This window comes from Medicago sativa, chromosome 1 (assembly GCF_051527215.1).
Source record: "Medicago sativa cultivar Bolivia chromosome 1, Bolivia_mono, whole genome shotgun sequence".
Lineage (NCBI taxonomy): Eukaryota > Viridiplantae > Streptophyta > Magnoliopsida > Fabales > Fabaceae > Medicago > Medicago sativa.
In genome coordinates this window covers 72,772,827-72,798,137 of record NC_140749.1, presented here as the reverse complement: position 1 = coordinate 72,798,137, position 25,311 = coordinate 72,772,827, and the positions used below count along the sequence as shown (strand labels likewise).

The 25,311-nt window shown below is 35.0% G+C and overlaps 3 protein-coding genes and 1 non-coding gene across 22 annotated transcripts in view; 1 reads left to right on the top strand and 3 right to left on the bottom strand.

Annotated features, from left to right (window-relative positions):
- Positions 1-929: 929 nt before the first annotated feature.
- On the top strand, positions 930-7,031 carry LOC146957158 (late embryogenesis abundant protein D-34-like). Its single transcript, XM_085734516.1, has 3 exons — positions 930-1,267; positions 6,233-6,541; positions 6,747-7,031. Exons 1-3 carry the CDS (start codon positions 1,016-1,018, stop codon positions 6,909-6,911), a joined length of 726 nt encoding a protein of 241 aa, XP_085590642.1. The 5' UTR covers positions 930-1,015; the 3' UTR covers positions 6,912-7,031.
- A 167-nt stretch (positions 7,032-7,198) lies between these two features.
- Positions 7,199-11,806, bottom strand: LOC146957157 (SNF2 domain-containing protein CLASSY 1-like). Its single transcript, XM_085750092.1, has 5 exons — positions 11,749-11,806; positions 11,036-11,274; positions 9,908-10,912; positions 9,439-9,588; positions 7,199-9,147 (listed from the first exon to the last, which is right to left on the bottom strand). The coding sequence occupies exons 1-5, from the start codon at positions 11,804-11,806 to the stop codon at positions 7,228-7,230; spliced, it is 3,372 nt and encodes a 1,123-aa protein (XP_085606218.1). The 3' UTR covers positions 7,199-7,227.
- Positions 11,807-14,581: 2,775 nt separating this feature from the next.
- On the bottom strand, positions 14,582-14,688 carry LOC146957156 (small nucleolar RNA R71). Its single transcript, XR_015025183.1, has one exon. It is a non-coding gene; the product is annotated as a small nucleolar RNA R71 (small nucleolar RNA).
- Positions 14,689-16,204: 1,516 nt separating this feature from the next.
- LOC146957155 (ARM repeat superfamily protein) overlaps positions 16,205-25,311 on the bottom strand; it is a 30,346-nt gene continuing 21,239 nt past the window's right edge. For 16 of the 19 annotated variants that reach the window (XM_085741143.1, XM_085741136.1, XM_085741141.1 and 13 more), the window contains 9 exons: positions 25,148-25,259; positions 24,856-24,977; positions 23,506-23,674; positions 23,187-23,406; positions 20,427-20,748; positions 19,090-19,229; positions 18,368-18,489; positions 18,067-18,274; positions 16,205-17,122 (listed from right to left, as the gene is read on the bottom strand). In XM_085741143.1, coding sequence (XP_085597269.1) covers positions 17,029-17,122; positions 18,067-18,274; positions 18,368-18,489; positions 19,090-19,229; positions 20,427-20,748; positions 23,187-23,406; positions 23,506-23,674; positions 24,856-24,977; positions 25,148-25,259 — 1,509 coding nt within the window. In that variant the 3' untranslated portion in view covers positions 16,205-17,028. Of the gene's footprint in view, positions 17,123-18,066; positions 18,275-18,367; positions 18,490-19,089; positions 19,230-20,426; positions 22,230-23,186; positions 23,407-23,505; positions 23,675-24,855; positions 24,978-25,147; positions 25,260-25,311 lie in introns of all 19 variants that reach the window. The other 3 variants (XR_015024977.1, XR_015024978.1, XR_015024979.1) reach the window with 1 other exon arrangement.

Sequence of the window (25,311 nt, the reverse complement as noted above, 5' to 3'; positions counted from 1 at the left end):
TAAGAAATGTATTTTAATAACAACTATATATAATTAAAAAGATTTAACTTACTAGAATAGAGCTATATCGATCTGAATTTGTTGTATTGAAAGCCTAATAAAACATATTTGTCAATTCCAAGTCTTAAGAAGCAATTAGTTGAAGTAGTTTTTCTTGATATTATATGAACATCTAATGGCAAGTGATGACTTTAAATTTGTTAAGTATGGATGAACCGTAAGGTTGTTTTTCCTGGCTCAATGCATGAGCGAGTCAATACTACTTCAAATGCTCTTTAGAACTTCAAATGTAGCTGTAGAATCTCCAACTAAAAAGTACTTATAAAATGATTTTTATAAAATGAACACAATGTATCCATGAAATTTTTGAAGAAGCTAAATTATCCCACCTAAATTTGCATTAGGGAATTATCCCACCTAAATTTGCATTAGGGAGAATCGAACCTGAGACCTTGAGGATGAGCACATTCCCAGGTCCCAAGCCAATACCACTAAGCCAACCCAAGTGGGTTAACTGATTTGAAAATTAAATTAAATTTTCGATAAGTTTTGTATCGGATCCAATATTTTTTATTTTTTGGTTAAATAGTTAGTGGCTAGATTTCACCTTTTTTTAAGGTGAATATTTGGGTATCTGGGGTTTAAATCCGACCCTGCATCTAACAATGCAACAATGCATGTGCCTGTCTAGTGACTGAAAAAGTATAATATGATTGTATGAGTCACGTCGAGGACGCTCTAGAGGACACATGACTTTGCTTTCAAATAACCAACGGCTGACACACAAAAACAACTCCTACTTTTCCTCCAAGTGTTCTTCACATATTCATCCGTGTTTCTCTCAACCCTCTGCCACGTGTCAACACCGTCAATGCATGGTTCTCCATGCACGTATATAATAATCTCAACTTCCATTCCATAGTTACCAAATCTAACTTCACATCACAATCACAATCACAAAACAAACAAAACAATTAGTCATAATCTCGATTTTTTGAGTTTGTGTTCCAAAAAGATGAGTCAAGAGCAACCTCAGAGGGAAGAATCAGGAATAAAATACGGAGATGTATTCAACGTAGAGGGAGATATTGGAAGTAGGACGGTGGCGCCGGTGGATACGGCGATGATGCAGAAGGCGGAGAATCAGATGCATGGGAAGACACAAAAGGGTGGCACCGCTGCTTCCATGCAATCGGCGGCAATGAAAAATGAGAGAGATGGAATTGTAGGGCATAATGATATGAGTGAAAATGCTGCTGACGGTGGTGTAAGTATAAATAACTGAGACTGATTTTTTATTTTATTTTATAATGTTGTTTATAATTTTCATTAGTTGATTAATTAGAAGAAAAGGAAAGGTCTTGACCAAACTAAAAAAGATGAAGAAAAGGAAAATAAATTTTGTTTAATTTGGATAATCTTCAATATTTTGGAGGTCTTGTTTAAATCTTATAATTGTAATTAATATCTGAAGTTTTAGACATCAAAAGTTAGTGTATGCAGAAATTGTTTTCCTTAATGAACACTTTGAGATCTTCAAACTTTAGAATTTATTGATATTATTATCTTCACAATTTCAAATTTGATTAAAATTTAACCCTTAAAACATTTTTATTTAAAGTTTTTGGGAGAACTTTGGCCCTCAAAATTTTGAGATTGTATGATGCTGTCAGCCTTACGAAGGCTACGGCCTTCACAAACTAGAAGAAAAGAAAAGAAAATTTGTTATTTTATTTTTTGAAAAAGCAAAAAGATTTAAATAGGATTCAAACTTCAAACTAGGGCAAAGACACATGGTTTGAATCTCGTGCTCCTATGTTCATTACCTCAAATGTTTGCTTGATTTTTTTCTATCCCGTGAACTTGTGTGTTTGTTTGTATTTTGAATGTAAGTTTGAAAATTATAAAAAAAAATTGAAGATTGAAGTAGAATGGTGATTTTTTGTTTTCTTTGCTTGAAAGATAAGAGTGAATTCTCTTTTGGAAGTTGTAGAATACAACCGAACAATAATAATTCTTATTCTCTTAATACAATAGAACAATATTATTTGTGCATATTGTATTAGAATAGTCTTTTTTAACATATTTTGGTTTTGAAAATATTTAAATAAGATTGTTGCGAATTCGATGAAAAACTCACACCAATAACAACTTGATGTGTGGAGCAAGGGATAATTAAGCAACCAAAATCAAAGTGTATGGAACAATTAACACAAGCCAAAAGTAGAAAACAACAGCGAGAAAAAAAGGAAGAGAGAACACAAAGAATCTGTTTACCCAGTTCGGTCCAAATTGACCTAGTCTGGGGGAGAGAGCAGCCCTCCGTTCCACTATATGATGAGTAACGTTACAAAAGAGATTTCAATGGGTTACAAGAATAAGTCTCCCGCCTAATTCTACCCAAATCCCAGCCTCTTCCCGTAACCAAGAGACTCAATCCTAATAGTGTTTCCCAAGGTGAATCAACCTTCAAACCCTAGTTTGTTGCCAAGAGACAAACTCTATACAAACCCTAGTTTGATTTCTAAACCCTTGTTTCAGCCCCCTCTATCTCTCTCAAAATAGTCTGATACAAGGCCTATATTTATAGTAAAAGAAACTCCCATAAAATTGTAACAAATCTGGCCCAAAAATACGTTTCTGAAAAATAACAGCACGTGAAATCGGCCACCGATTTTCCAAATCGGCCACCGATTTTTCCCGAACAGAAAGCCTCCCAAAAGGCAGCCAAAATCGGCCACCGATTTTCCAAATCGGCCACCGATTTGTACTTTCAGCAAACATCAATTTTGGCCTCCAAACTCCAATTTTGAGTCACTTTCACAACAATCTCCACCTTGACTCCAAATTAGTGATGATGCCCATTTAACATCAACACCTTGCTGCTCTTTCCCTTGCTTCCCACTACGCCGAGTAGCTCCACAAGTTTACACCTTAATCTCTTCAATCATCGGAATGCCTTCCGCCCCTTTGAAGATCCTTGTGTCCAAACTACTCAAGGAATTTTAGGTAGTTCCACAAGTACACACCTTAACCTCTTCAGCCATCGGAATGTCTTCCGCCTTCTCGAAGATCCTTGTATCCAAACTACACTAGGAATTTCAGGTAGTTCTACAAGACTACACCGTACCTCTTCAATACGAGACATCTCCCGCTTCCTTGAAGATCACCTTGCATCCAATCACCCTTGGACTTTTAGGGTAATTCCACAAGCCATGCTATACATTCTTCAACCTCCGGAATGCCTTCCGTCTTCATGAAGAAAACCCTTGCTCACCACTAGAGCATAGCACCCAAGGTCCTCCATAGTCGTACCACTCCCGGTGTGTTCAACTCCACCTAAAGCTGAGCTTCCAACCTCTCAACTAGCAAATGAGTACATCCCACTATGTCTTCCTTGAACCTCCACCTCAACCGGTAGATCATGAGTATTCTTACCACCGCCTCTCCAGGCTGATGTTGAGTGTTTAACGTCTCTCCAGACGATCACCGCTCTACCAGGCATCACCCCCAAGGTGAGAAACATCACCTTCATCCTCTAAACAGCACACCATCAAAGCACCTGCATCCTCATAACCCTCAGAGACAATTTGTACGGAATTACCATTAATCTCCGGACAATCCTTCTTGAAGTGACCCATCTTGTTACACTTAAAGCATTTAAACTTTGTCTTGTTACTACTCTTTCCCCGGTTACCTCTACCTCCACCATTCCCTCTTGAAACACTTAGGCCTTCCCCGTTTTCATCAACTCTCAAGTCCTTCGACTTAGTCAACTCCTTGGTTCTCAAAGCTGCTTGAACTTCTTCCAAGGTAACAGTGCCTTCTTTTCCATAGAGCATGGTATCTTTAAACGATTCAAAAGATCTAGGTAGAGCACACAACAAGAGTATAGCTTTATCTTCATCCTCAAGATTCACTTCAATATTCTCCAAGTCATCAAGGATTTTGTTGAACTCCGTAAGTTGCTCCATGATGGCCTTTGACTCCACCATCTTGAATGAGTAGAGTTGTTGCTTTAGGAATTGCCGATGAGCCAAAGACTTTGTCATATACAAAGATTCCAACTTTGCCCACATCGATGCCGCGGTTGGTTCCTTTGCTACTTCTCTCAAAACTTTATCTCCGAGGCACAAGACAATGGCACTCCTGGCCTTGTCCACCATCTCGGTCTTCTCCGCTCGTGTCATGGTGACCGGTAACGAACCTTCACCCTTCAAAGCTTTCTCACACTTTTGCTGTATCAACACCGCTTCCATCTTTACCTTCCATAACCCAAAATCGTTATCTGCGGTAAACTTCTCAATATCCCACTTTGAACCCATGATACTTGATTATCCTTTGACCTTTGCCCCACGGTGGGCGCCAATTGTTGCGAATTCGATGAAAAACTCACACCAATAACAACTTGATGTGTGGAGCAAGGGATAATTAAGCAACCAAAATCAAAGTGTATGGAACAATTAACACAAGCCAAAAGTAGAAAACAACAGCGAGAAAAAAAGGAAGAGAGAACACAAAGAATCTGTTTACCCAGTTCGGTCCAAATTGACCTAGTCTGGGGGAGAGAGCAGCCCTCCGTTCCACTATATGATGAGTAACGTTACAAAAGAGATTTCAATGGGTTACAAGAATAAGTCTCCCGCCTAATTCTACCCAAATCCCAGCCTCTTCCCGTAACCAAGAGACTCAATCCTAATAGTGTTTCCCAAGGTGAATCAACCTTCAAACCCTAGTTTGTTGCCAAGAGACAAACTCTATACAAACCCTAGTTTGATTTCTAAACCCTTGTTTCAGCCCCCTCTATCTCTCTCAAAATAGTCTGATACAAGGCCTATATTTATAGTAAAAGAAACTCTCATAAAATTGTAACAAATCTGGCCCAAAAATACGTTTCTGAAAAATAACAGCATGCGAAATCGGCCACCGATTTTCCAAATCGGCCACCGATTTTTCCCGAACAGAAAGCCTCCCAAAAGGCAGCCAAAATCGGCCACCGATTTTCCAAATCGGCCACCGATTTGTACTTTCAGCAAACATCAATTGGCCTCCAAACTCCAATTTTGAGTCACTTTCACAACAAAGATTCAAACTAGATACATGGTTTGAAGTTCTGGATACCTCAAATCTTTGCTTGCTTTTCTTCTATCCGGTGAACTTGTGTGTTTGTATTTTGAATGTGAGTTTAAAGGTTGTAAAAGAGCATTGATTAATGAATGAAGGTTACAAAAGAGTATTGATTTATTTTGTTATTAATGAGGTTTGAAGATTGCAGCAAAATAATGAATTTTTTTCAACAAATTTTTTTCTTTTGTTGAAAGATTGAAGTAAAAAAGTAAATTCTCTTTTGAAAGATGTATAATATAATACAACATAACAACAACAAGTCATATTTTATGTCTGCATACTGTCTCATAATAGTATTTTTTTAACATATTTTGACTTTAAAAATAATATTGTATTACAAATTTATATGGCAGGGACCAAAATAATTTCATTAAGTATCTTATACCAAAATAATTATCATTGGTTCATTTTGTCAATTTTTTTTATCGTTGATTAATATTATTATTAGCACAAGATATATATGGATGACCCTTCTTTACGCCAAAATAAATAACATTTTTTTGAATTAAAAAGTTTAATACACTGCTAAATAAATAACAGAGTAGATCGATGCCACCCAAATCAAACCAGATCACCAAGAATACACTAGCCATACAATGAAGAGTGATACAAATAAAATGCAACCAAACAAAGTAATCAACCAACGGTATAATAAACCAACAAGCTTGCTAACGTTCCAAAACTTGCTCACAAGACTAAGCAGAAATCCAAACCAGAAAAAATATTCCCTCAGCAGCAGACCATTAAAATGCTCCCAGGCCACTCAGACTGCCATCACCAGATAAACTAGCCTATGCACAAAGATGTGCAACATATATAGCTACCTACAGAAAATTTGTAGATTAGAATTCAGACTGTGATATAAGGTTTTTGATGGTGCTGAAAGTCACAATTAATGAAATTAAGGCTGCAAGGGCTACATTTAAAATATATTGCAAATTATCTAAAACCTGTGTTGTGTAACAAGAAAGTGGGTGAATGCATGCCATAAAGCAATGAAAATGTTGATAGTTTTACAATTTGATCGATCTTGTTTACAACTCAAATTGTGTTTTATTATTGATTAATTTATAAAATAGGAATTGATTACTATTACTAACAACAGGTGGTAGAGCAGTTAAGTCAAAATGCACCAATGAATACGATGACACCAGCTTCTCTAGTTAAAGAAATGAACGCTGGAGCTGATGGAGGGGTAACCATAGGGGAAGCACTTGAAGCCACTGCTTTGACAGCAGGACAGAAACCCGTTGAGTGGAGCGATGCAGCTGCTATTCAAGCAGCAGAAGTCAGAGCCACAGGGCGCACTAACATCGTCCCTGGAGGTGTTGCCGCGGCAGCTCAATCAGCAGCAACTCTTAATGCTCGAACCACAAAGGAAGAGGACAAGACTAAACTGGGTGATATTCTTGCGGTACATACCCAACCCAACATTTTTTTTCTTTCAAAGAGTCTTGCGACGAAAGTCATGCACACTAAATACTTGAAAGTACAGAATTGTGGATGCAGATTCAAATCCGCGCTCCAACATATCAAACATCTTTGTAGTTGTTTTTTACTATTTGCACTCAAAAATTTTAGGTTGCTAATATATAATTTGAATTGTTATAATGGTGCAGGATGCGACTACCAAGTTACCGGCGGATAGAGCAGCGACGAGGAGAGACGCTGAAGGGGTGACGGGTGCAGAAATGAGAAATGATCCATATCTCACTACTCATCCTGGAGGAGTGTCTGCATCAGTGGCAGCCGCAGCTAGGCTTAACCAAAAAAACAATACTTAGTTGCTACCTACCTAAGTAGTTAGCTACCTTATATATGTATATTAATGGTTATGCTCTTCTGCTTATGCTTATGTTTACTTTCTCTAATATAGGAGAGTTTGCATGTTGGTTATTACTCCATCTGTTGTGTTCCTTTAGCTTATTACATATACTTTTAATTTGATATTTATATATCATGTACTTAAATAGTCCTTAAGATAGAAATAGTATAGACAATAGCATTAGGTGTGATAAAAAGTTTGAGCAAATCAAAAAGTTTCACCCAAGAAAAAAAAAAAATAGAATGGTGAATATCAATTATATTTGTTACCTTTGATTAGCTTGTTGAAGTCTTTTCATTCTTCATAATCATATGAATGAGTTTAGACTTGTCCTCTTCAACCATCTCCCTGAGTATTTCATCTTCAATCTTCTCAGCTTGCCATTCGGAAGGATCTTCAACAAGCTCCTCACTGAAAATCATACAAGAAACCCACTCTTTCCAAGTAGTTCTTCTATATTTATCTTCCTCCATGGATCCAGTCATCAACAAGTGATATACATAAACCATTTTCTCTTGACCAGGTCGAAAAGCGCGTGCAATAGCTTGCTTTGTTTTTGAAGGATTCCACTCAGAATCCAAGAAAATCACTCTTGAAGCTGATGTTAAACTGATACCTTCAGAACAAGCATTGATTGAAGCAAGAAGTATCTTTGAATCGCCACAACGATCTTCAAATTTATCTATCACATTCGTTCTTTCTAAGAAGTCTTGTTCACCAGTTAGTTGCAGAATCTCTTTACCATTTTTCCACTGAAAATGATTCTCAAATAACTCTATTAAAAACCTCACTGGTGCAAGGTTGTGACAGAAGATAAGAACCTTTTCCTTGCTCATCACACGTGAGATTAGGCTCAAAACAAATCTTACTTTGGAACCTTTTCTCAAAGCAAATTTGTTTTCGTCTAGTTTTTTCAACTCTTCACCGGAGAAAAACTTAGCTGCACATGTTTCTGCTGTTTTGATCAACCATGGGTGTATTGACCCGAGTGTTATCAAAAGCTCAACCTCAAGAGAGTAACCGGTACAGCCCGCCATTTTCTTTTGCAGTTTCTGCACAATCTCGTGTTGTTCATCGGATGCATTCACGAGCAATGTATAGATTTGCAAACCAGGAAGAGTATCAGAAGAACTTGCACTGTCATAAACATCTATAAAACCATTTGTGATTTTTCGAAGCACATCTACACCCTTCATTTTTTCCGCATCAATATTTGAGTTCATTTTCTTTTCAATGTTCTCCAAGAAGAATTTTCTCGCGCGTGCCTCTAGTAAATGAGGCGCTTCCTCCTCTAGTTTGCCTCTTCTGTACTTAGAATCTAACTCTTCCAGAACTTCGTGAATAAATTTTGGTCTGGCTAAACAGAGAGTGTTGAAGTATTCCCCAAAATTGTTTTGAAACAAAGTGCCAGAAAGTAAAATTCTCAATGCTGCTGGTAGATCCATTAAGCACTTCCTCAACTTTGATGTGGTACTTCTAGGATTGTGTCCCTCATCAAGTATCAAGAGTCCAGGACTTTCCCTCAATGCTTTAGCCATGCGCTTTCTGTGTGAATTTTTCTTATCTTCTGTTCTCATTAAGGCTAAAAATGAAGAATAACCCATGACAAGAACACTAGGGTGTGAATTCCAGCTTTTGATCTTTTCTAGACAATCCAAATCATGCTTGACACCATTAGAATTTGGAACTCCAGGCAGAACCATTGATTTTGGTGTCGTTGAATGTATCTGGCTTCGACAGCTGTGGATAAGATACACCGGCACGGGAATATTCCATTTTTCGAACTCTTTTTGCCATGTGTAGAGTGTGGTCTTTGGAGCTAGGACTAATGGTCTTTTCTGTGGAAATAATTTCAAATAGCTTACAAGAAAAGAGATGATGAGAAAGGTTTTTCCAGCTCCAGGAGCATGAGATATAACACAGCCACCACTTGTGTCAGATTTCTCTTTCATGAGTGATTGATCCATAGACCCTGCAATGTTTTTCCAAAGAAACTCGAAAGCTTTTTTCTGGTGTGCATGCATGTTTTCTTTGAGTTCAGGAATCAATTCCCAAACACTATCATTTTCTTTGGATATAGGTTCACCAAGATCAGTAGCATCAGTTGAGAACGTATCATTATTATCATCTTCATCAACTTGTTCCGTATCTTCACTGCATTGTTTCTTCTGTTCGTACCATTTTAGCCTTGTCACCTACCATTGGATATAAATTAGACAACCAATAGAGAAAATATGTAACAAACAAAATGAGAATATAGTTAACATCAATAGAAAACATATCCAACCAAATAAGGAACTTAATTTACATGTATAATTACAAGTTTGAAATCACGGTGGATCTGGTAAAATCACAGTTGCACAATGATTTTCTTGAAGTTTCAAAGTGTAACTTTCAGAAAATCACAGTGGCGCACAATGATTTTACCAAACTCGTTGCTAATTAAAACATGCATAGATCATTGTTAAGTTTTTTACTTGACGTACAATGGGTTCAGAAATGTATCGTATCTCAGTTTTCACAAAGCCGCATGTACGGCAGTATATTCCAATTTGTTCATCCAATCGATAATCATGTTCACATGTTTCCTTGGATTCTTTATTTGTGTCAGCTAAAACCTCATCAGCATTTGCACCCTGCTATGGTATTTAATAGTTGAACATAATCAGCCTTTAGCCTTAAAATAGACGATAAAACCAAAAAATAACGTATTTAAATCATATATATTGTGAGTGTAAAACTTCTTTACACCGCCTATAAATCATAATTGTCATATCATTAAACATATTTGACTTCAACCATAAATGGTTCAACAGTCAATCATATGACTTACTATGATTTTGTTGACAATGTAAAACATTTTATACATATAGGATATCATAACTAAACTAAAAAACATATGATATCACATGACAAGTAAAAGACGAGATGGGAAATCAAATTTCAGTCATATACCTCATTTCCATCAAGAAGATAACTTGATGTCAAAGCTGTATTCATTTCTTCCCATATGCCAGCCAAATCATCAGGATTTTCTACCTCATCACCGCTTTTCGATACGTTTTCTTTCTCCTGCTCAAACTGTCTTTCTTCACTGATAGTTGGATCTTCTGGTAGGCTATCAAAATTATCCATGTAAGCATCGATTACTTCCTCGCAGGTATCAGCATTTAACGTTCTACTGCCTCTATGATCCTGTTCTTCATGATCATCGATACTGTTTGTCGTTTTCTTTTGAACACCTTCTTTGGATTGTATCGCTTCCCATAAAGCTATCAAATCCATATGCTCCTTAAACAACCACCTTCTCTTAAGCTTCTTTGTGCAGAAATTATTAACATGTCCCGAAGAAACATTATCACCACCTTCCAACTTTTCATCATTACAATCTACGTAATGTTCAAGTTGTATGGTCCTACGTTTTGAGCGTCGTAGACCTCCAATTTCGCTTCTTGGCATTGGCCGCATTGCACCTTCTCCGTCATAATCATGCTCAAGTGATCCGTTTTCTGATTTGAAGTTCAAAACATTCATAGGACTACTAATATTAGGATCATTTCCCATAACTTGATGCACAAGCTTGTTTTGAACCGATCTTATGACAAATGCAACCTTCTTTAAAGATGACGCGGTAACAAACCAGGAAAGATCAGACAAAAACTTCCCGAAAAGTAACCTAGATTGTGGCAATGAAGAGCAGTCTTCTGATGAATCCCTTCTAAAAGAATTAACTTCAGAACAATCATTTTCTCTTAACGATCCTTCACAGTTATTTCGTTGAAGTCTTTGGAGGATGAAAATTTTCTCAATTCCAATCACATTATCCTCTTCCTTCAGAGTTTTTATTTCAGTGCCAAGTGAACCTTGATCATCATAAAAGTTTACATGAAATCGACATGAACATTGGTTATATTTGTGAGGTTTTTTGTGTATGGAATTCACTCTAGCATCAGTCGACATCTACAATTTACAAAAATATACATATCAATAAACTAAAGAATAATAAATAAATGTATACAGAAGGATGACAGTAAGAAACATAGTCTAATAATAACTATATATAAGTAAGAAGATTGAACTTACTGGGCTAGATTGACGTGAGTTTTTATCGTATCGAAAGCTTGATAGCACAGATATGTCAATTCCAGGTCTTAGGAAACTGGAGCAATCAGTCGAAGTAGCTTTTCTTGATCTTATCCGGATGTCTGATGACAAATTACTATGAGTTTGTTGTGCATGGAGGAAATGTATGGTAGTTTTCCCAGAATCAATTTTTATGAGTTCCACAGGTTCCCATGAGCCATTCAATACTGCTTCAAATGCTGTTTAGAAATAAGAATTAGAGGAAGCAAATATAATATAATCTATAAATATTAATGAACGTGCACATCGAGTAATGAAAACTTGTTCTAATTAGTACCTACAAGATTGTCAATTACATTGTTAGAAATGAAAGTACACTTGAAAATCCAATGCATAGCACATCTAGTTAAACGACATTTAAAATCATGATTAATTTCTTATTGATTGAGTTTATGTTAATGAATTACCGGCATCTTAAATATATCATACAAATATCATATTTATCCAACGAGTTAGACACATGTATCATACTATGTGCACCATGAATATCCATTATAGCGCTATTATCGTATGACAATCTTTTCAATATCACAAAGTCAATGTTGTAATCCATTGATAATTTTTTTTTATATATTATTCTTTTGATTTTTTTTCTTCTCATGCATGTATAATAATAAATCAATAAATCAAGAAAAAGAAGAGAGAAAACTTACGATAATTAGCATCGAATGGATGTTTCGATTGATGCAAATAATTTTTTTCGGGCGGCATTGAATTAGATTTTTAACAGTCAGCAGATCCTTCGATGTGTGAGTCTTCAGTGGTTGATATGTCTGCAAAAATTTAAACACAAATTTCAATTTAAAATTAATCACGACATATTAAATATCGTTCAATTGCACCGGATTTTTTTTGGAAAAAATCAGAGATAAAAATATCAATATACTAGAATTGAAAGTATTATCTGACAAATCGACTTACATTGAAGTTGTGCAAATTTTTGAACTTCAAGAGCAAACGATGTGGATCAATCGCAAGATGTGATCAACGTAATATGTTAACTTGAACTGAAGCATCAAACAGAGATCGGCGGCATAAACACGCGAGGATGCAACAAAGGCAAAGAGATCAACAATGAAATCATATATTTCTCATTCGACTAAAGTGGAATAATTTGGTTATCATCTGCATCACAATCAACTAATTCTAGAATCAGCTAATGCTGAATTGGTTGACATGTGGTGCAGAATCGACTAACAACTTAATCAAATCCCGATTGACGATTAAGCATGGCTACCGAGTCCAAATGGACTTGGAGGGTCTTATTAGGGTCGTGACGATGTTCACGGAAAGTCTAAGATATTGCGACGTAGATTTGACAAGTCCAGAGACTATACAACCATTTTCCAACATATGTGACATAATAAAGAAGTGGTGAGAGAGAGAGAGAGAGAGAGAGAGAGAGAGAGAGAGAGAGAGAGAGAGAGAGATCTTATGACAAGACTACATTTCACCAATCAATAATATGTTTTTTTTTTTAATGCATTCGACTCTGGTACGCTGACATAACTTCCTAGTGATTATGTGAGATTTAAGCCATGAAATAATTTTCCACCAATCTCATTTAATCGACTATTCTATCATCCTGTCATGATAGCATATTTTTTATACGTATTTTATACTCATATTTTATTTAAATAAGTAGATGTTTTTATAATTTTTTTAGAAGTATTTTACTATCTTTTCTTCATTTTCCGATAAATAGAAAATATCAAAAGAAATGGAGTAAATGATGAAGAATTAGTGGGAAACAATGCATTTGATGAAGTCTTGATGGCAAAAGATCAATTTATGTTATTGTGGAAACTTCTTCAATACAAAGAAAGCGGAAAATCAAATAAAAACGGCCAAAGTGTGTAACTTGGATAAATAACCGAAATAATAACTCAACGGAAGATGGAGATAAAAAATTATAAAGCACACATTATTCAGTAACCATGCAGGTCGCCTGTAACGGAAGCTCAATGTCGTAATGGCCAAACTGACGAAGTTTTTTCGATTACACTTTTAGATTTCCATTGGTTTCATGTAATAAAAAGCACTTATGCATTGGTGGATTGATAATGCACGAATTATGTGACCTTAGTGGCTATCTATAGGCTTGTAATTTAAGCTTTTCCCATCATCAATTACATTTAGAAACTCCTTGTATTTTATCTTATTCTTGCAATTTCAATCAATTTTAGTTTCTTTATACTTCTTGTTTTCTTTATAGTTAATTTTTGTCTACAAGGAACTCTAAAATCTAAAGCCTTGTGGCATATGATTATTTGAGCTTGGTCAAACAAGGTGACAATGCATAACAAGACCAAATAATCATATGCTTATATGAATTATGGGTATGGATGTTTGAGCACTGGCAATCAAGGTGACAATTGGTATACATATTACAATATCAAATAAACATTTAGTTATAATCAAACCTTTGTAAAAGAATTGAATAAATATAACATTATAGTAATTCATATTCTTAGGCATCAATCCTTGTTAAAAGGCAAAGGTGGATACCAGATCTGTAAGGTGAAACAAATATTTTATAACATTCATTTGCATAGCAACGTAGAGGTCTGAGATTGGAAATTCTTTCTAATAATGAAAAGTCAGTCATCAATCTTTCAAAAATTTAAAAATATTTTTTAATTGAAATACTTAAACAAAAAAATAAAGCCTTGAGATTCACAAGGGCATGTGGGATCGATAAAACTGTGCACTTACAACATTATCATGTTTTTGGTGCCATTGGCGGAAACTTGTTGAAAATTGAGGTAATTTTTTTCCTAATAATTTTTTTCTTTCTATTTTTGTCTTTTAATTTTCTGTTCTTGGATTGTTTTCTTGTTTGGAACGAATTTCTGAGATTTAGAGATTCTTTCATCAACAAAAAGAAAACAATTAAAAATATTGAACATGGCTGAAAATTGTAGTTTGAAATATTATGCTACTCCCTATGACAATAAACCATGATTGGATTTCTTTGATACAAAATACTACCTCCACCCCTAATTATAAGATCTTTTGAAAAAAAACTTTGTCTTTTTTTATAAGACCTCTTTGGTATTTCCAAGTACATTTCTTTACTCACATACCCTTATTTATTTTGCATCTTTTTCTTCAATCAACAATAAATATTATAACATAAATTAACTCGCTTTCTTAAGGATAAAATTGTAAAAACAATAATAATTATATACAAATATAATACTACAACCAACTTTCTTAATCTCCGTAATTTTGGCAAAAGACTCTTATATTTAGGGACGGAGGTAGTAGTAAATTTTGCGATTTGCCAACGGATGATCCACAATTTCGTTAATTATTGTTAATTTTTTAGAATAAAAGGAATTTCTAATTATGCCATAAGACTTAGAGTCTACCCTTTCTCACTAAGGGACATATCTAGATATTGGCTACATTATATGTCCGCAGACTTGGAAGGAATTGAGACAAGTTTTCATTGCAAAATATTTCCTCATGTCTAAAATTATGAAATTGAGATGAGAAATAACTAGCTTTTCACAAAAAGAGGGAGAGTCGTTATATGAAGCTTGGGAGCGTCTCAATGAAATGCATAAGTCATGCCCTCCACATGGATTAAGATGGTTGATCATTGAAACTTTTTATATTGGACTTCATGACACACCTAAGGTGATGGTAAACGCATCGGCCGGAAGCGTCTTATTGAATAAAAGCGTAGAAGATGTCTTCTCCCTCCTTGACGATATGGAGCAAAACGAATGCCAATGGTTGGATGAAAGATCTACTCCCGAAATTGGGGACAAGTATGATGATATTTTTTTTAATAAAATTTCTTCTATAGTCGAATCTTTATCTCATGAAATTAATAAGATGGGTGAGAATGTTGTTATGTTTAGTATTGAAATTAAGAAATGTCTTAGTATTATTAGACAAATGACCTCCATTCACTTTGAGTTTAAAAATTTAGAAGAAAGTGTCATGAAAAAGTTTGATGAAATTATATCTAGAATGACAAGATTAAAACATGTCCCTCCCATCCCTAGCTCCCAAGATCACCTAAATGTTGTCTCCCTATGATTTGAAAAACAATTAGAAGAAGCAAAGAATAAGGAAATGAAAAAGAGTGACGACGAGGAAAATATAAAAACCCAACAAACTAATGAGAGGTTATAAAAGAAAAATGAATCAATTGAATTTAATCCGACTAACCTAATGAAAAGCTTAGCTGTGAATGCTTCTTGTTGGAAGATTGATTTGATGAATCATGTTTTTGAGAAAGGTTCTATAGGATTCACATCCCAAAATGGATCAGAGTTCAACCAAATTGAAGGGAAAATTCGTAGATCACTAGCAAGGTAATTCTACATCAAGGTGACATGGTCCATTCAAAATTTGCAAGGTAACTTATAACTACTAAAAATCTAGAATGGTGGCACTATAGAAACGAAAATTTTGCAAAGGAGGAAAATTCATTAACGAGAAAAGCAAGTCGGATGTTTCGTCCACCCTAACTTCTGAGAGAAAACAAAGGTCATACTAAAGACCTTAAACAAGCGCTTTATGGGAGGAGGCAAATCCATGCAAAATCATTAATAATTTTATTTTTTTTTATAAAGCTAACTAACCCACCCAAATTAAGGAGGAGCAAACTCCAAAGTTACAAACCAAAACCACCAAGCAAGTCACTAATAATTATGTCTACATCAATATGTTCTAGCATATCTTAATCAATATATAAAATGGTTAAACCATTCAACTTTTTTTTTTGTGACATTGACGATCCAAGTAGTTTTTCAATAATTTTAACTTTGAAAACCTTTTTATTTTTTTTTTATTTTTTTATGTAGATGCAATAATCATCGGCATAGTTAAGAGAATACGACAAGCAATTGAAACATTTAAATATCAATTTGCGGTTTTGACAAACTCAAGAATTTCAAATGCTAACATCAACATACTTGGCAAAGGTATTTGCAACATTTTCAATTCAGAAAAAAATATCATTTACATCAATATGTGACATCACCCTTTTAAAATTTAAGTTTTTTTTTTTTGTTTTTGTTTCAGGGTGTGATGGAGCAATTTTTTATGTGAGATGAGCAAAATCCTTCCTAAAATTACTTGCGATTACACTCCAACAGCTAACCATCATAATTTTATATTAAAAAAAAAACCATCAATACAATGAAATTGAGCTGCACATACAATATAGCCATGCTACAAGAATTTTCTCAATAACTGCAGTTAAGGGTGGGGATGGGATTCAAAGTTTCAAACTATTCCTCACCAGATTATCTTGTAATTCAAGAGTTCGGTAATGTAATGTCAGTCCGTTGGTCAGTCTAAAACCAAGCCAACTTTTTACATATCTTTGACCATTGCAAGTATAAGAGCTGTTGGTATATATAAAAACAAGAAGAGAGAAAGCCCTGGCTTAAGTTATTTTCTGAAAAATAAAGCCCTTCATACTTCACAGTGTGATTGGATACAACAAAATTGGCAAGCAAGGGAATATGGATCTGCTCACTAGGATCATTTCAATAGGTATTTTCCATTCCACTCTCTGTTCCTGTCTATATATCACCCGGGTGTTTAACCACATATATTTCAGTCACCTGCACAACTGGTTTTTCCAATTTGGTTCTGGCCCCAAATAAGCTGTGTTTGCGCTGGAAGCAATGGAGTGTATGGAAAACTTTGATCCATGTAACAACTTCAGGTAAGCCAATTATGGGCACACACTTGATGGAACTGAGAAACAGTTGAACATAATTTCTGACGGCAATATGGCATGAGTAGACCGGGGAAACCTCTAGGTGATTCTAATCTAGTAATCTAGTCTACAAAATAATATACAGTCCCAGCCAAGAAGATGAAGGGGGGGTTAAAAAACCTAAGCTTTGCATAAGCTTAAAAAGTTGAAGTAATCGACTTCGATAGTGGGCTTATCTGGCTGTCTATTTTCCACATGCTAAGCTGAGCTTTTCCAGACACAATTCCTTGCTGACAAACCGAAGCAGTACTTGCACCAGCTCCCGTATTCTTAATTCTCTGTCCATCAAAATATCAAATTTAGAAACCAGAAAGGAAGAAGAAAGGAGTAGATGATGAAAAAGGAAAAATTACGTTTTATCTCTTTCTGCTAGAAATTTAAATTCATTCTAAGATTATATATAGTTTTTCTTTTGATTGGAAAACTAAATAGGATTAAAAAAAAAAAAAACGATATGTTAGACAATGTAGGCCAAAGTATGCATTGTTTCTTGATATATCTGATTTTTTTCAGAGTTCAGATTAGCTAGTGCCTCAATGTGGGAAATGTTGAGATTGCTTCACTCCCTTAGAATAGTTTGATCATCTCTGATTTATTTGTTAGATACTAGAACTTGTTTAGGTGATTTTGTGATTTTTGATTCTTGTGGACAAGCTTTTATTCTTGGCATCCATATAGGCTGCGACATTATCAGGGGTGTTTTTTCATTGGTGAGGCACGTCTTTTTTAGTGGATGCATGCCTTTTCTTGCATTAAATTAATTTATTGCCCATCCTTTACTGTTCCTGGAAGATATCTTATCCAGAACCCTGTTGCTATTTCTTTTTAAAATAGAAACTGTTTCTATTTTAATGAATACTAAGGTTAACAATATAGAACATTAATGAATACTATGAAATCTAATATCCACCCAGCCCAGTATAATCCACTCAAGATTTTTGCAGGTGTGCATGCCAAATATTAAGCATAGTTCTTTTGATCTCAATAAAAGAAAAAATGTTAGATTTTAATCCCTATATAAAAATTTATACACTTTTAATCCCTAAAAATCCAAGAACTTTGTGCTTTAGTCCTAGTGATGGGGGCTAGTGGTGAACTAAATATATTATTTTTTAAAACATGAAGACTAAAAATATGAACTATTATATAGAAACTGAAATCAACATTTATTGTACTTTACAAGAACCAAAAACATAGTTCGCCCATTTTATATTAACTTTACCTCGATGTAACAAGCTCACAAAAAGATGGTAATAGCACAAACAGATGAAAACGATTCCCACGCTTCGCCTTGTCCTCTGCTAGGTCAGTTTTCAAGCATGAGTGTAAAGGGAGAATGGATGCTACATCTGGATGAATTAGAAGCTGTGCTAGTTTTTGGAGGACATAAATAATTTCTTCAAGTCTTGCTTTCGGTAATGGATACTCCCCTGCAGGAAAAAGAAAATAATTAAGCAGGAAACCATGGGAGATGAAATAAAGATTATCGTTGGCTACACTCTTTCATCAAAGAAGAAGCTCACCTAAGATATTTTCATCTGTCAGAAACCTGCTCAAGATGTATTCACATCTGTTCATAAGCACCATAATTGAGATTTTGCTGACTTCAGATCTCGTCATATTCCAATTGACTTCATTAGAATAACTGAGAACATTATATAAAAGACGGTCAACCTTTTTTGACGATGAGATGATCAACATTACTAAGATTATATAGTGAAAACTGAAAGGTGAAGAGAGAGGACACAAGGACTTCATATTAAAGCTGGTTAAAATCATTGTTTAAAAAAAAAAAAGCAAAGAGGGAGAATCTGCAATGGACGTCATAGTCGTATTTATAGCTAGGGAGAGTTGATCAGATCTCATGAATGGAAAATTTGGCAATAGAATGAGGCCTCTATTCGGGTCTCCAATGGTGTTACTCAAACTACTAACCAGGAGCCTAAGATATATGGAAAAGGAAAATGCATAAAATATATCAAAAATTGGATTAGGAACATTTCTCTTCTAATTAAGGTACATAAGTAACAGATGCATTAGAAGAAAAAAATCCCAGACCAAGTAGGCCGCTGTAAGCAATACACAAAAATATTAGATTGCAAAAGAGTCCATGACATCGACACTATCTCATATAAGATAATTTAGTGCTTCCCCATGTTAATTGCAATCAAGTACAAAAATGCTATATGCTCAGATATTAGAAATTGAAAATTAACATGAATGATAAGCCTTCAAAGGATGGCACCTGCTCAAAGAAAATAACTTCTGTAAGCAAGTCAAGGAAAATCTGCTGCAGTGTGGAGGCATCAGCTCTACAGTCTCAACAGGTAATGAGCATGTACGTGATGCACAACGGTCCAATGTGGAGATCAGCCGCTCGACAACCTGAGAACACGCACGGTATTAGAAAGTAAAAGTAAAATTTGCAATGAAACATCATGCTAATGGCATTTCCATTGGTCTATATAATCTGAACTAAAGGGCAAAAAAAGCTAAAAAAAACTCTGACATAGAGCCAACTCTGACAACGAAACTTAATAACTCGTAATAATCAGTAATTTACATGTTACTTTTCCAAAACGGTGATAAGCTACCATATTCAGGAGCAGTACTACATGCTAAATAACCATTGTAGAGAGGTAGAGTCATATTTTATACGAAATAAAACTTATAGGTTGTTCTAAAAATTCTGAAAGAATTTTTTTTCCCTGTAGTAGGAATCAGCTGTATCAATATTTACATATCTTTGCAGCTTTATGGTTGGTGACTCGGAAGTTTATTCCAAATTTGACTAAAACCACATTTTAAATCATAACCATAATTAAACTTAGAAGTGTGAGCAATGCGATTCTTAGATGGGCATAAACTTTTTAAGCACCACATATATTATCATTTGAAGAGATAAATTAACTGATATCGAATAAAATATTTAAAACTTTTAGATAAGTTTTATTCACTTGTTGTACAGTTATGAATGCATATAAGTGTATAACTATATATACATATATGATATAATCAAAAGTTAAAAAAAATTATATATATTTTGAGGGTATGGGTGAGTGATTGAGGAACCTGATAGAAACAGATATTCATTTAGGGAACAATCTAGACAAGTTTCTTAAAGCAGTAGCAGTCCCCTGTAATTCCTCAAAACAGAAAATGAGATGATACCACAGGCCATTCTAGAGAAAACCCTCCCAAATCCTCATTCGATGATTTCCTACCTCCCCAAGATAAGATCCCCATGTCCACATTTATCTCTTTCCCAACATATAACACCATTTTCCTGATTTCTTCCCTCTACCTCTCTCCCTTCCATGCAAGCATCTGTTATTTCTGCAGTGAAAGTTCCTATTTGTTTCACCATTATTAGTTGGGTTGGTTCCCTGATCCTCTTATCGCTCTTCCTAATGTACACCCTCTTAATAGGAGGTCTAACATTAAGTTGAAAACTATTGGCCATGTAGATAAATCTACATAACTGTTAACACGTAATTCCATGTATGGTTAAATACCAAAGTATTCATATTGGGTTGCTGGCATGAAAATATGATGACATAATATTATTGGTAAAAAACTTACATCCAGAGGGGTGTCAATTGGCAACTTGAGGACAATGTCACCAAGAGTATTTAAGATAGTCATCTCAAGAGACTCATCAGCCTCTAATGCCACCACCGAGAGCGAATTTGAAGAAAGAGCTCGTCCACAGTATCCAACAAGGAATATTTCATAAACATCAGCAATTTCTTTCCATATACGTGTTCTGACAGGTTTAGTAATGCCCAAATGTTGAGCACCATCTGTTGATTTGGTAACATGGTCAACAAGTACACGGTTGAATGCTTCAACTGCTAACCTCCAAAGTGCACTATCTGGATTGTCTCGTCTTGTTGTCATACATCTGAGAAGTAACATAAAGGTATAATTACACAATACACACAAATCCATAGAGAAAAAGGGAAATATTATGCACATTCCAACAAGGTGAATTAAAGCACTCAATAGGGGTAAATGTACTGTCATTCCCAAGTGAATAATGATATCGGTATGTTAGCAGTAATAGTGGGTAAACTTGTAATAAGGGAAAAAGACTAAAACTGACATAATATGGTATTCAAGAGATCGCTGCACTCTCCCTCACTATCCTTCAGTAACGTTTACCTCTTCCCCCTCACCTATCTTAGAGCCATATGGGTCAACTTCCCTCTCCTATTTTGTTGCATAAAAGAAGATCTGATCAAGTGGTAAAAAGTTGACAGCTCTCATTTTCATGAGCAAAAAATATCCTACAAGACAGCTACAATTTCAAAAGTTGTTGATTAAGGGTTGGAATAATAGCTTTATTCTATTTCCTATCTCTCAATCTTAAAGACTAGCATACAAAATCAAACAATTGGTACAGGCCACGAGTCACATGTGTCTTAAGAATCTTCATCCGCAAATGCATGCACTGCTAATCTACCACAGACCGGATTAGTCGGTCTTTGTGCCTGATACCGAGTTTTGAAAGAAAAAAAATGTTTTTACGGGATAATTTACATCTTATTTTCCTTCTGTCTAAATGTTCCTTAATTCCATGTATCATCTATAATGAAGTTAATAGGACCGGTTTCGATCCCTATAACATTGGATTCCCTTTCTACAATTATCATTATGAGTACAAAACGATGAGAGCTGGTTGTTGGTGGCTAGTAAAAGGCTACCTACAGAGGGGTGCACTTAAAAGGCCGAGTAAAGCATCGTAGAATGCAGCCGCTGAGATGACGGCTCCCAGAGCAGTGAAATGATAGGGACTTGGGTAGTATGAAGTGCCCAATCCCCACATCTAGTAACATGGGATGCTCAGAAGAGTATTCAAGTGGCATGATTCTTCATCTTTAATAGCTAGCTTTCAAGGCGGGGTTCTCCGGCCAGCTATTAAGGGTGAAACACCAAGCCATATATCATAATAACCAAGTCCGTATCAACTGAGTGCTCTCAGCTTCTTCAAATTCACCAATAAGAATATGCATTCTTCAAATTCAGAATTCGTTTCTTTCTCATTTTATTTTATTTTTTAATACCAGCAAAGAAACTAGAATACACTTCTCTTCATAATTAATATTTCAAGACTTCTCATGAAAATAACCTATTAGTAAAGAAAATAATGACTGAAGCATTATGTGCAGTATAAATGTGATAAAGTAGAGGAAAAGAAAGAGATAAAAGTAGAAAACTAGGCAACCACGCATCTTCCTGAAATGCAAGCAGGACATTTCTCATCAGAGGATAAATGCACTTCCACGGTTAGCATTCTTTTTTTTTTAACTGAATCAAGAGTGAGGAAGACATCAAGGAGTCGCTGGACATCCCGACTCGGCACCTCCAGGGAACTCCAATCCTCTGCCGCTCACCCATATATTATATTGTTAGCATTCTGTTAGACTATTCATTATTATGAAATAAATATTATATTTTATAATAGCAGTTATGGCAGTTATTGTGTAAGTTATTATGCAACAAGTAGTTATTAAGTTAGTTATGTATTGTGTGTGAATAAAAGGGAAGCCACATGCTTTTGTGGATTCTGAAAGAGTAGAAAGTGGTTACTTGGAAGGGAGAGACCAAGCTCTCGAATGCATGGAGGGGAGAGAACCAAGACTCTCGAATTTCTTGAGGAACTACTGTATTATTATATTAATTTGTATTTTGGTATCAGTTTCTATCAACTCTCTCGAATTTCATGGGGAACTACTGTATTATTAATATTAGGGTTAATTAAGTTTTTAGTCCCTATAAATATTCACAGTTTTGTTTTTAGTCCCTACAAAATAAAATCACACTTTTTAGTCCTTGTGACATTTTCCTTGAGCATTTTAGGGACCAAAAATGTTGATGGAAATTTTTGACAGGGACTAAAAATGGTGATGGAAAAATTTTATAGGGACTAAAAATGTTTATGAAAAATTTTATAGGGACTAAAAGTGTGATTTTATTTTGTAGAGACTAAACAAAATTCTGAATAATTATAGGGACCATTTACTTAATTAACCCATAATATTAATTTGTATTTTGGTGTCAATTTCTATCACATTCATCCCAATTCAAGCCATTTTTCTCTGCCCTAGTTTCTAATTAAAACATCATAAAACCTATGATGTTTGTAGCTACAATAACTATGAACTCTGCCTGAATTGACTCTTTACAAAAACACAATCTCAGCCTTTTTCTGGCTACATTATATAAAAAATTTCAACTAAAATTTTGAAAAACACTCTCCAAACCTTATGCAAGCTAGCCGATTCCTATCTACCATTAACAGTGTAGTAGAAGAAAAAATTAATCAAGAGATATTACTACCTTCCCAGGCTTTGAATAACTTCAGGGTATACAATATACTTTTCAGCTGTGGGTGCCTGTAGGAATAGATCTATGATCACAGGAACTAGCTTTTCTGCAAATATATAACTAGGAATGCCTGCATTTATAGCAGCAGTTGACTCAGAACCAGGAGATGCAGATACTTTATCACGTGATATTGGAATAGTGCCATTAGTTGTTTCATAGTTCACTGGAGAATCTGCACAGATGAGCATAGATTTTTTATTTTAACTTAAAGGGAAAACTGAACTAGCTCAGATACAATCAGATATTTCCATCCCTGAGATAAGATCCGAACCTCTTGCTTGATCTATTTTTCCGTCCTCATTCTTGAAATGGGTATCCTGTCTAGGAAGATACTGCAGAAACTCTCGAAGAAGAACAGGCCACATGGAAGAAATGTGTTCAGTCGGACCTAACAGCGGTAAGATTTCCAGTATAGTCCGTAGCACAGGTGGGATATTACCCTACAAAATAGGTTCTTTGAAATAAACAACAGGATTCTTCTAAAAAGAAAACCAAAATGTGAGGAAGCAATGTCTCGTACATGAAAACTACAAAAAAGTCGCTCGGAACATAAATAAGTTAACATGATGGAACTTAAAAATATAGGGTCATGCTCATACAAATTATGGAATTCACAGCAAATTATTATTGCTGCAGAGCGGATATTAAATTTATTTATCTTCAACTGCGCAATTAACTAAATAAGATAGAGAATGCCTCATGATATTCCTTAGTTTACAACTTCAACTCCTGTTTTTACAACAACCACCACCTCTGCTACTAAGTGAGTATAAAGCCTTATTAGGATGTCAATGAAGTTAAGGGAAACATTTTAGAATGTAAAACAAAGCAATCTTAAGTTTACAAAAAAATATATTTATGAATAAACTTATTACAAGAAACAGTGATGTTAAAATAAAATTAGCATTCCATCTTGTGCTGCATTTTATCTTTACAGTCCAAAGTCCTTTTCATTTTTTAACAAATTATAGTTTTCAAATAATTTCGCGTACTTTCTCTTGGGCCATGAACAAAACAAGACACTCAAGAACTATTCAATCCACCTTTACAATTGGTGAACGTTTCAGGTACCTCTGAATTTTCACACCTTGCTAACACCTAGGGATGTAAATGGATATCCATGGGCGTGGATATCCGTTGGATAAAAAATGATATCTGTGCCCTCTCCATATCCGCGCGGATATCCGTTAAGCGGGTTATCCACGAATTTTGAGATATCCACGGGTATACACAGATGTCCCTGGATAACATTTTTTTTAAAAAAAAAATGATTTTTGTAATTTTTTTATTATTACCTAAAATTTAACAACAAAAGTTCATCACATTCATTTTCTTCTTTTTACCAAAATATAATAATATTTATACATTCAAAAACAACATCCATACATAGTAATATGATAACACCTTGTTACCGATGAGTAAATCATCGGTTAACACTTAACAGTTACAATTAGTGTCAACAGCAATTGATTGCATAATTGCTTTTCTTTTCCAAGGAAACAGTACATGAACTTCACAACTTTATAATATTAAATTGCTGAAAAGTAATATACATGTGGTAATTGTTGTGTGCTGTGAGGATCAATAAATTGTCCTCATTTGTGTTAAAATATGGACTTACAAATTCCATTTCAAAGTTATCATTTGTTATCATGGCTTGCTTCACAACCAAATCTATGATTGCTACCAACTGTGTGTATATGACATCATTGAATGATCCTTGAGCCTGGACATAAATCTCTCCTGATAGATGTTCAAAATATCAAGTGAAATCAGCCTCGTGCTACTACCACTATCTGAAACTAACTTGACTGGTGCAAATAGAAACTTAGGCATGACTATTCTCTTATGAGTAACGTACATATACAAAAATAAATTCGTACATAATAATAAAACGAAAACCAATACATTACCAAGACCATGCAGAATCTCCTGCTTCACCTTGTCGCTGTAACTGGGTGGCTTTTTCAGAACATGCTCGTAAACATCAATCACTGAAATCAGGTAACGCATCGGCATATTTCCCTAATTCATGAAATTCTGTCAGTACTTAAATGAGTATATTTCAATTAACACT

Bases quoted from the DNA above. Each gene is read 5' to 3' on its own strand.
- LOC146957158 (XM_085734516.1), top strand. From the start codon at position 1,016: ATGAGTCAAGAGCAACCTCAGAGGGAAGAATCAGGAATAAAATACGGA. The intron at 1,268-6,232 runs GTAAGTATAAAT...TACTAACAACAG, and splicing joins AAAATGCTGCTGACGGTGGT to GTGGTAGAGCAGTTAAGTCA. The intron at 6,542-6,746 runs GTACATACCCAA...ATAATGGTGCAG, and splicing joins AACTGGGTGATATTCTTGCG to GATGCGACTACCAAGTTACC.
- LOC146957157 (XM_085750092.1), bottom strand. From the start codon at position 11,806: ATGCCGCCCGAAAAAAATTATTTGCATCAATCGAAACATCCATTCGAT. The intron at 10,913-11,035 runs GTAAGTTCAATC...TGTAAATTGTAG, and splicing joins ACTCACGTCAATCTAGCCCA to ATGTCGACTGATGCTAGAGT. The intron at 9,589-9,907 runs GTATATGACTGA...ATACCATAGCAG, and splicing joins ATCTTCTTGATGGAAATGAG to GGTGCAAATGCTGATGAGGT.